The sequence below is a fragment of the Urocampus carinirostris genome, chromosome 1 (assembly GCF_059441175.1).
Source record: "Urocampus carinirostris isolate Australia breed hairy pipefish chromosome 1, RoL_Ucar_1.0, whole genome shotgun sequence".
Lineage (NCBI taxonomy): Eukaryota > Metazoa > Chordata > Actinopteri > Syngnathiformes > Syngnathidae > Urocampus > Urocampus carinirostris.
Window position 1 is genome coordinate 2,521,728 of NC_142349.1, and position 10,412 is coordinate 2,532,139.

At 38.3% G+C, this 10,412-nt stretch overlaps 1 protein-coding gene across 3 annotated transcripts in view; it reads right to left on the minus strand.

Annotated features, from left to right (window-relative positions):
* The window catches only part of abat (4-aminobutyrate aminotransferase), a 58,195-nt gene that overhangs the window by 35,343 nt on the left and 12,440 nt on the right, over window positions 1-10,412 (minus strand). For all 3 annotated transcript variants that reach the window (XM_088338420.1, XM_088338590.1, XM_088338507.1), the window contains exons 2-5: window positions 8,756-8,885; window positions 5,182-5,279; window positions 5,052-5,081; window positions 251-368 (exon numbers count right to left, since the gene is read on the minus strand). In XM_088338420.1, the coding sequence (XP_088194546.1) occupies window positions 251-368; window positions 5,052-5,081; window positions 5,182-5,279; window positions 8,756-8,825 (316 nt within the window). In that variant the 5' untranslated portion in view covers window positions 8,826-8,885. The remainder of the gene's footprint in view (window positions 1-250; window positions 369-5,051; window positions 5,082-5,181; window positions 5,280-8,755; window positions 8,886-10,412) is intronic.

The following is a 10,412-nucleotide window of genomic DNA, read 5'->3' on the forward strand; positions in this document are numbered from 1 at the left end:
CCAAAATGTTGAATTCACTTTAAAATGTTGTGAAGCCAACCTTGAGATTAACTAAAAGATTTTGCCCCCGTTTTTAAAATAAAATGATCCAAGAAATGAATGTGGTGCTCTTAGAAAGCGAGACGAGTTTAGGAGATCTAACCCGCCTTTCTAATTTAATTTCTCAATCATTTATTTGTTCGAATGATTCATTACCCCTAAATTCGTAACACATTAATGTTTGACCGTGTTAAGACGTTCTGTTACTAACCAATAGGAATGGAGGAGATCTGTGTGTAGACATCCAGCATGCGGTTGCCATCCACGTCCACCAGGTAATTGCCCCTGCTCTCCTCATAGTTACAGAAGAAGTTGATAGCGCCAACATTCTGAAAAGAGACACGTTTTCTTTTTAGAAACAAGAGTCGTCACAGTTTATGCTTCAGTTGGCGACGAAAAAGAAAGAAAATTGCACTTGTATGGACTTACACACGCGTGCGCACACACACTGTACTTGACAAATAGCAGATGGCAGCACCTTCTAGATACAGTATGTCCTATTAGTCTCTTTTCACTTCCCATGAATGAGTTTTTATCATAGCACATGTAAGTTGGTCGATTAATAGTAAGCCCAGGGTTTTCCAACAGGGTGCCCCCTGAATAGACCACGAGTTCTGAAAATATATGGCGGGTCATTGGGATTTTCTAGGATATTCGTTGCTCTTGTTTATACCATAATCTTGTTATTAATATTTTGGTGGCGGTTAAATGAATATTTACTAGGTACTCCTTTTTTCTGTAATATTTCTTTTAAAGCACCTTAAATGTTTTAGGTATCCCAAATCCCACCATTTTTTATAATACACACTATAATATGTCCCAATTCCAGAAAACTTCTCTTAATTATGTGGGTAATAAAAAAATCTGACCAGTTTTTTCCAGTTATATTCCCTCAGAATTAGTGGATGTGCACTGTATTTGACAGATATTCCACAACTTGTCGCCTTTTATTTTTGAATCCATCTTCTTTTCCCATTGTCTTTCAATATAGTGTCATGAATGCCCACTAAATGCCATCAAACAATGAGTCTTTTTCAATTTCCAATTAATACGACCTGGTAAGAACATAGTAACAACATAGTTGTAACATGTTATTTTAGAAATGCACATCAAACTGGCAGCCCTTAACACAAATAGGTAACAGAAAAGTACCTTTCAGCTTCAAAAAGTTTGGGGACCCTTGATTTAGCCCCGGGGCCTTATGCTCATGCCACTGAAATACGGTATATATTTTTCTCTCCTTCCCTTGCTGCACATATCCCGCTGCATCTTTGTATATTTCAAGTTGATGACATTTAGTGCATGTTATTGGTTCTTTTTTTTCACCCTAAACCATTTTAAGGATACAAATTTAAAAAAAAAAACATAATCCTACACCAAACTGTAAAAATATACAGCATCATCATTCAAAATGTTCATTGTGAACACTTGAGTAAAGGAGTGGGCAAACTTTTTGAGTCGCAGGCCACACAAGGTTAAAAATTTCATTTTATCTGTGTTTATAATTAATTAAACTGGTTTAGGAGCTGACTACAATATTATGTCCCTGTTTTAAGCACTACATTTGATAACAAGCATTGAAAAAGATAAATATATAGACAAAAAATAAATAGATGATTACCTTTTTTTGTAAATAATAGTTTGAAATCAAGATGCAGGCAGAGTTCTTTTGTAAAACTTTCACAAAATACTGCAAATGAAGTTGCTGACGGATTTACCAGTGGTGCAGAGGGTGCTGGACAGAGAGAAGTGAGTACAGACGCTGCCCTACTTACGAACGAGATAAGTTCCGGACGATAGTTCGTAAGTTGAATTTGTTTGAAGTTTCTTCTGTGCTATATTTTGTATTGAATGTATGTTTAAGGTTTATATGAGTATGGTTAAGACTTGTATTAGTAACCTGTATTGTTTTGTACTAAAAAATAAAAAATTAATAGAATAATATGCTCTATAAAGATAAATAATGTTAAGTTTAACTTACTTTTGGAAGATGAGCTTCAAGAGTTAGGCAACATGAGATCAGCGGATGGTGTCATAATAGTCTGTGGTTTACAATAATCTGTGGTCTTAGCAGCCCTTTGAGACTCTGGGCTATACAAATAAACATGACTTGACTTGAGTTCCTCCTCCGTGGTAGAAAGTGGCCAAAAAAAAAGCAATCCAACCATTTTCTCAACCGCATCAAGCTTTCTTATTCCACTTTCATTTAAAATGAAAAGCTCGCCTCTTCTTTACACTTTACACCAACCATATTGAATGGATGCACGAGATCTTAAACAATAAAAATGTCAAAGTTCTTAGTGCGCTGGAGATACAGTATAGTAATGTTTACACACGAACTAGGAAGAGAAGCCGGATTTCTTCGGGGTGGATGCTAGGTGAGCTCTCACAGCGCCGCACAGTGGTAATGGCGGAAAGAAGCACTACATTCCTGTCCTGTCCTCGGAAAAAGGTGCACAATAAAAAATGTAACTCACAGCAATGCCCGGATACTTTTCCACATCCCAATTTTTTTTTCTGGTATCTACCATTTTTTGTTACTCGAATGTTCGGAAGTAGGAGAGCGTCTGTACATGTGCTGCCGAAAAGCTCTGCCCACCTATACCACTCACCCACTCTGTGTGCTTGGCTGGAGATTCAGGATGTTTGAAGTATGTCTGCGGGTTTTCATTGTAAAGTGTCTCAACACTAAACATAAATAGTTCAATGAGCACCTATATAAAGTTTTTTTTGCAGCCAAAACTGTTGGTGTACCATCTTGACTGTAAACTGTAGTTGAGACTATGCCCTTTAAATACTGGACCAAACCACTCTCAATATCGTTATTATTACTTGGGTTATGAGAGCACCAAACTCGAATCTGGCCTAGTCAGAATTGGAACGCTCCAACTCAATTTTGCATGATAGGTATTTTATCCCCGAGCCGTATCTAGTCAGGAAAAGAGCCATATCGGGCTTGCAAGCCATAGGTTTCTGATCCCTGCAATCACAGAACATTTTGAGAATAGAACCCTAAATAATTTGCTTAAAAAATAGTAAATGCGTCACTTGCGCAACCGAAAAGAGGACAAAGAAAGAGCTGCAGTCCAACTGCAAGAACAGCATTTGCGCTTGAGGCTCTATTTAACTAGTTCACTTGGCAGACATAATTGAAGCTCCCATTTTGCCCCAGACTTATAAGAACTCTTTTATTCATATTTAGTTTCTTTTGTCTTTCCGCTTACGAAATCTGGCCCACTTTCTGAAAAGTTTGGACACCACTGCTCTAACGTAAACGTACAACTGAAACCTGAACTCTAAAATGATAATATAATAATAATATAATAATAATTTCCTTTGTATTGTCATTCTTTGTAACAATGTACACAGAACGAAATGTCGATACACCTGACCCGTTGTAGCGAGCCGATGCAGCCGCAGCCAACAGAGGGCGCCGCCATTTTACCAATGTTAATACCTCTAAAAAAAAGAGTTCTGCCCACATAAGGACCAATAAATGTCACAATATTGACTACTGTGACCCACAATGATTGTAAAATGGCCTTGTACAGTAATATTAGAGGGACATGGTTCATTATTAAGCACCTCCTAGTGGTGAAACAAAAGCTTGATTCATGAAAAAACCAAAACAATATTGATTTGATTAATACAAAAAAAAAACATGAATTATCATAAAAACATGCAATTAAAAAAAATACTCGTAGGTAGAGATTAGCCACCTTTTTTTACCTATTCAGCAAGGCATTAAACTAAGGTGCTATTGTAGAAATTATAAAATATTGTAGAAATAAACCTGGGTGCCCTAAATTCTAGCAAAAAGTAGTTCCACACAGGTTGGAGACCCCTGCTAGAAGCCAGTGCGTATGTTTAAATGCCTGAACAAAATGAAAATAAATCCAAACAGCTTGCCAACATCATTTTTGCCATTCCATGTATTCCGTTACTCCCCAAGCCTGCACAACATTTAGTAATTTTATTCATTTTTAGTTTATTTTGTCTTTTATTAGCATATTTGGTATTGGACTAATCCAAAAGTAATTGAAAGTAATCAAGTTAAAGTAACCCTACTCAACACTGTCTATAGAGTGCTTCGAAGTCCTAAGATTTACCCACAATGCATTGCTGGCGGCCGTTTTGGAAATCCACAAAGCTTTTCACTTCATTGTTATTGTTCAGCGAACCAGTTAGATTCTACATTGTAATGCCGAATACGTGCGTTATTGTTGGCTGTTGTAGCCGAGGGGAAAAGTGTGGGAAGGGCTTCTTTAGACTTCCGAAGTGTGTTTACAATCAGGGGATTGAAGCTCAGGAGAAAAGTGAACGGCGAAGACGAATGTGGCTGGCAGCTATCAACCGGTCGAATTTGCCAAAGCTTGACTGTGTTCGTGTTTGTTCTGACCACTTTCTGACAGGTAAATTGAATTATTTATGATGTAGAAATAAATTTTAAAAAGGTTATGGGACATGTGTACTTCATGTACATCTGTCGACACCATGGCTAGGTTAAATACTGTGTGCACACATCCCGAACCCAACCAGACACAAATCTGTCGTAGGCTTCCATACTTTTGTAATTTTGAAAATACTTCAGTTCACAAAAGGGACTTGGGTGGAAAATAAGACAAGTTCGATGTAAGTCACACACAACAACAAATCGGGATCAGACTTCCAGTCCTTGTTTTTAATTTTGTAGGGATCCAATTTTCCAATAAAATGCAACTTCGCAGCGTACCGCTCGCGTGCTTGCTTGTCTAAACTCTCCACGTAGTTTTCCATAGTGTTGATGGACAAAATCCGTACACAAACGAAGCTAGTTGAGTAAATAAATAGACAAACTGAGTAAATATTTGCTCCTCTCGCTATCACCGCTTGTAATCGACAGACTTCCAAGATGGCGGCACGAAGCCGTGTTACTATTTTTAGCACAAAGCGCGGAGCCCTCTATATACTGGTATATGCAGACCAACCACACACACTCACATGTGCACACACGCATACACATCTCTTCTTACCTGAATTTCTCCCAGTTGTTTTGTCAATTCCTAAACAGAGTAACAAGAAGCAGGTTTTCTGTACATACATATACTGTACCTTAATTTTTTTACCATTTTTGGCATATTCTTGAGCTAGTGTGTGCTTTACCAGTGATCTTGGTCCAGGAACTTCGGTTTTCATGGAGGGTCCATCGTAATCAAAGTCCACCTGGGCCTTTGGGGCCGCTTTGCTTACATATCGGCATCCTAAAAACAAAAGCTATGCATATGAGTGCATGACTCAGGGGTGACGATTCCACATGCTACATGAGGATCTCTCAACATCACCTGGTAAGAGGAAACCTTGCAGTTCGCGAATAACATTTTCTAAGGAGATTTTTGTTTTACGTCTTTGTCACGTTCCTGCACTTCGGTTTCTGTGTCACTATTGGTTCCCTCTCTCTTCAACCTTACCACATTTGGTCACTCACTTCTGGGTTAACTTGCCCTCCTCACAGCTGTGGCCATTTGTCTTGCTTTCCCTCCGATCATGACTCCCCCTCGTCACTATTTAAACACTGTCCTCATGGCTCTGTACTTGTTGTTACCTTCCTTGTCAAGTCCCTAAGGACTATTGTCTTAGCCTTTTTGTTATTCTCGTGTACCGAACCGTTGCCTGCTCTTCCAAATCAAGAGGGTTCATGCGAATTTGTCCATCCAGTTCACATGTGTTTTGTGGACTTGGAGATGGGATTTGACCGTTTTCCTTTGGGAGCCCTGTGCGGGGTGCTTCAGGAGTGTGGGATATCAGACAGTCTAATGCGGGCTGTACGTCCCTGTATGACCAGTTCCAGAGTTTGCCAGCAGTAATTATCCAATCGCACTACGTCACATTGTAATATAGATAAGATTCTGGTAATTTATGAAGCCCTACTTTAAATTCAATTATTTTGCTATCAAAGTACATTTTTTGTTGATTGTGTCCATTAATAGCAAATCTAAACTGGTTGGATGTTGGAGACGTCCCCAATGCTAAAACATCTCAATTAATGCAAAGATTCTGGTTAAAGTAGACCCTTACACAAATAACTCCATGCTACGTTTCTTCTCACTGACGAGAATTTTCATAAAGCATACCAATCTTTAACTTCGATTTACTCAATAGTGGTAAAAGGTAAAGATGTACTATTTTTCACCTGAAAAAAAGGTTTGTGCTTTCCACACTTAAAGTTACAGAACATAACTTTCTGTCTGCCATCCAAAAAAAAGTCAAATTGGGGGATTGGCTGTCATAAAGCACTACAATTTGAGACCTGAGGCTAGGGCTGAACAGCAGCTAGCACTTAGGAGTAGTCAACTAAGAAGGATTCCAGAAATACTTACAACAACTGGTTAAAAAACAATTGCAAAAATGTTGTTGTAGTGAGTGTTCCTTAGCCTTTACCAAGTGCCGCCAGTTGGCGCTATTACCACACATATCATTGCCTAAAACTTGAATTTAATCTTTTGGTCTTTATTGTCATTGATAACATAGTGAAATATTGTATGCAACAAGATTACACATGGCACTCCAGGGTAAACACGTAGGCAATAAGGATAAAAAGTCCAAAATATTTGGAACGTAGTGCTTAAAGCAGAGCTTGCAAAGAAGCAAGTACGTGTGTAGACACGTGCAGATGCGGTGTCCGTACGATGTCACTCAAATGCATCATTTCAAATATCATTCGGAAGGTTAAAGTCTTGGGATTCAAGAAATGCCAACCATTCCTTAGTTTCTATTTTCTTTTTCGCTCGCAACTTTACTGTGCATATGACAATAAACACTTGGAATTGAGTTTAATTCACTCAACTCATCACAGCAACATCAAGATCGTTCTAAAACAAGATACCGGGAAAATATAAAGCCGCATAGCTCACCTGAGTTCTCACGTTCAATAATGATACGCAATCATGGTCTTCTTACAACCGTGAGTGTGGTAAATCCAGGAGAGTAAAATGTTTACAAATACAGACTAATGAAACATGTTTCTTTATGGCGTAGTTTAGCAAGCTTGCTATTCAGTCATCTTTTTCGGCCAATTGCAGGGTTTGTTTTGGCCCTCTAGCCAATCCGAGGCTCCGAATAACTTCAGCCAATAGCGATCAATTTAACGGATGATTGACACATCTTTTTCGGACAATTGCAGGGTTTGTTTTGGCCCTCTAGCCAATCCGAGGCTCCGAATAACTTCAGCCAATAGCGATCGATTTAACGGATGATTGACACATCTTTTTCGGCCAATTGCAGGGTTTGTTTTGGCCCTCTAGCCAATCCGAGGCTCCGAATAACTTCAGCCAATAGCGATCGATTTGACTGATGATTGACACATCTTTTTCGGCCAATTGCAGGGTTTGTTTCGGCCCTCTAGCCTATCCGAGGCTCCGAATAACTTTAGCGAATACCGATCGATTCAAATGATGATTGACACATTGGTTAGCCATTGAAACGCCGGTATATAAATCCCAGCATACACCGCGGACTACTCCACGTTCGGGGGAAAATCGAGTCGGTGGCTGTTAGTTGCGAGACCTTGCGATTTAATATTGAGCCATATATAAGGCACACTGTATTATAAGGCGGATGGTCAGCTTTTGAAAAAAATTAAGACTTTTAGGTGCGCCTTATAGTGCGGAAAATACGGTAATACATTGAGCAGCAGCGGTGTTACCTGCGTGTTCTCAGTGCTGTCATCTAGAAGCTCAAACAGGAACAGCAAATTAGTATGTGAGGCCCCCCAATTGTCTAAAATGACGGCAATTAACAAAAGGAGGAAAGTTGACTGCGGATGGGTGGAAAATTGGACTATTTCTTCACTGAAATACGTAACAAGAGAGAGGTATGCCAATCAACAATTATAGTTACTGTCATATTTTAAATGAGACCTGCACTTGTTGATATGACAATTTCTCTGTTATTGTGTTTAAAAATTCTGTAAATAATAAACTGCCATGGTGAGATTTTTTTTAATGTTTCAAATTACTTCTCTTCAACTGTTACAAAAAAGTTAAAGTGTTTAAAAAAAGTGAAGTTAAATGAAAATCTAATTACAATTTTCAATGTCAGTTGAATTTTGATATGCATGTTTCAAATGAACCAAAACATATGCTTAAGATAGCTGAAATTAAAATAAAAAAGTAAATGTGAAGCACAGAACGGCTCGCTGAAATGTATTTAAATTAATTGCTGTGATATGTAAAGAACGTCCGCCAAGGTTGGCCCCCCTACATTTTTAACACACCAAACCGGGCCCCCTCTGCAAAAAGTTTGGACACTCATGGCTTAGAGACTGGTATAAGTTGTAAAAATAGTGCATTGTTTGTGAATAAATGTGTTATGCTTAGAATTGATCGCTTGTCATTTATGATTGACGTTTGTAGAGTATGCTACTAAAGTAGCCTGAATGATAAAGCATAATAATGAAAAACATAGCGAAAAAACAAGGAGTTAACATTCTTTTACTGATCGGGCCTGTCTGAGAACAGAAAGTCTGGATCCGGACCCAAAGTCAAACTAAGTTTGACATCCCAGGTTTAAGTGGTGTAACTAAGTTTGTTCTTTGCTCAAGTCCGAGTTCTCGAGACAAACCTTTGGTCAGTATGTAGTGTAAAATTCTTTGGAATGGATATCCCAAAAATAAATATGCTCCAATGTATCATTCAATGAATACAGAATCAACCTTTTGTGACTCAATTACTTGTTTGACCTGAAATGCTGAGGCGAAGGTTTTTGTGGAAGGACAGCACAAGATGACGGTTGATCACAGAGGATGCCATGACAGGAGTCAAACAGAATCAGAGTGAGGTTCCCTTTTCGATCTTCTCCGACCAGGACACCTGTTTTGGGAGAAGAAGGAAAAAGAGGGAAAGGGCATTGGTTGGGGGTTAACGGATTGAATTTTAAAATTGGTGCACCGCCTCAATCAAACAATGTCTAAATTCAGTCACGTTGCCAACTTGACATTACTAAAGATAGAAGGGTTCTTTATCTTCCATGAACAATTAGGAGTTGTCAAGACAGGATTTGAACACCTTTCTCATGGCCAAATTCAAGCACTATTGAAGCACTTTCGAGGCCAATTTTTTAATTTTCCAAATACCTTGCAAGTAAGAAATCCAACAGTGATCAAAAGAAAGTTTTTTGGGGACATTGCTTTGATGACTAAAAAAAGTCACCATCTTGCTGCTAGCACATACTTAGTGTTATTTTGAGCTGCAATCTTTTGGTGTCAATGGGCTTCTATAAACTGACATGAATTGTGTCATTCTGCCTCAACAGTGCACATGCAGCTAAGCTACGCATCACTTGCTTATAAAGACTGAAAGTGATAGTTAATAATGGAGTCAAATACAGAACACAAAGAAAGAAAATACTGTAGGAAAAAAAGCACAAAAATGAGTCAAATCTGGACTCATTTTAATGATATTAACTGCACCGAAGCAAGTGCATTCAATCTTTCAATCTTAGAGACTGCTTATATTTTGCTTTTTGTTTCACTTATTTTATTTTACATTTCTTGTTTCTCAGAAGATCTGTGTCTAAATTGGTTCAAATAGAATTGTAAATAGTTATTTTATTTTTGCATTTTATCATTTATTCATAGTTCTTGAAGAGTTAATATTTTTTGTTTTTGTTTTGAATTTCCAGGGATTTTGTGTCGTTGTCATACTTTAAATCTTTAAATCTGTTCAGTTCTACACTGTCAAAAAAGTAAACTGTGGGGACGAGCATGACGTCAGTCTCCAGCACCCCCCCAGCCCCTATTCCTCAAACCTAATTTGCTCCACCCGAAACAGCTCTGATAAAAGTAACATAAGGTAAGGCGCCCGCTTTGAGACTGGGAGGTTCGGGTTCGCGCCCCGGCCGAGTCATTCCTAAGACTTAAAAAGTGGTCGGCGGCGCCCTCTCTTGGCTGCGGCTGCATCGGGTCAGATGCAATCGACATTTCGTTCTGTGTACATTGTTACACAGAATGACAATACAAGGAAATTATTATTATTATTATTATAACCCAGGCATTGTTTACACATACTGTACTTCATACAGAAAATATTTAACTTCGAACTTTTTAAAGACACCTCAAAGGACGCAACCCACCTTAAACGTTTTCATTGTTTTAAAAAGGTGCAGCCTGGTCTCAGGGTCGGAATAATTTCTAATACTGTAATATTAATATCACATATAAACAAACAACTTCCTTGAATTATTAATTTTAAATTGATACTTTATCTAACATATTCTTAAAAAATGCTGAATGATGCCACTGCTTGAAAAAACAAGTGACAATATGCAATCATCCCCATTCCTAAATGAAGTATTGCCATATATTGTCACGACCGGTACAAGCAGGGGACCCAAATGTG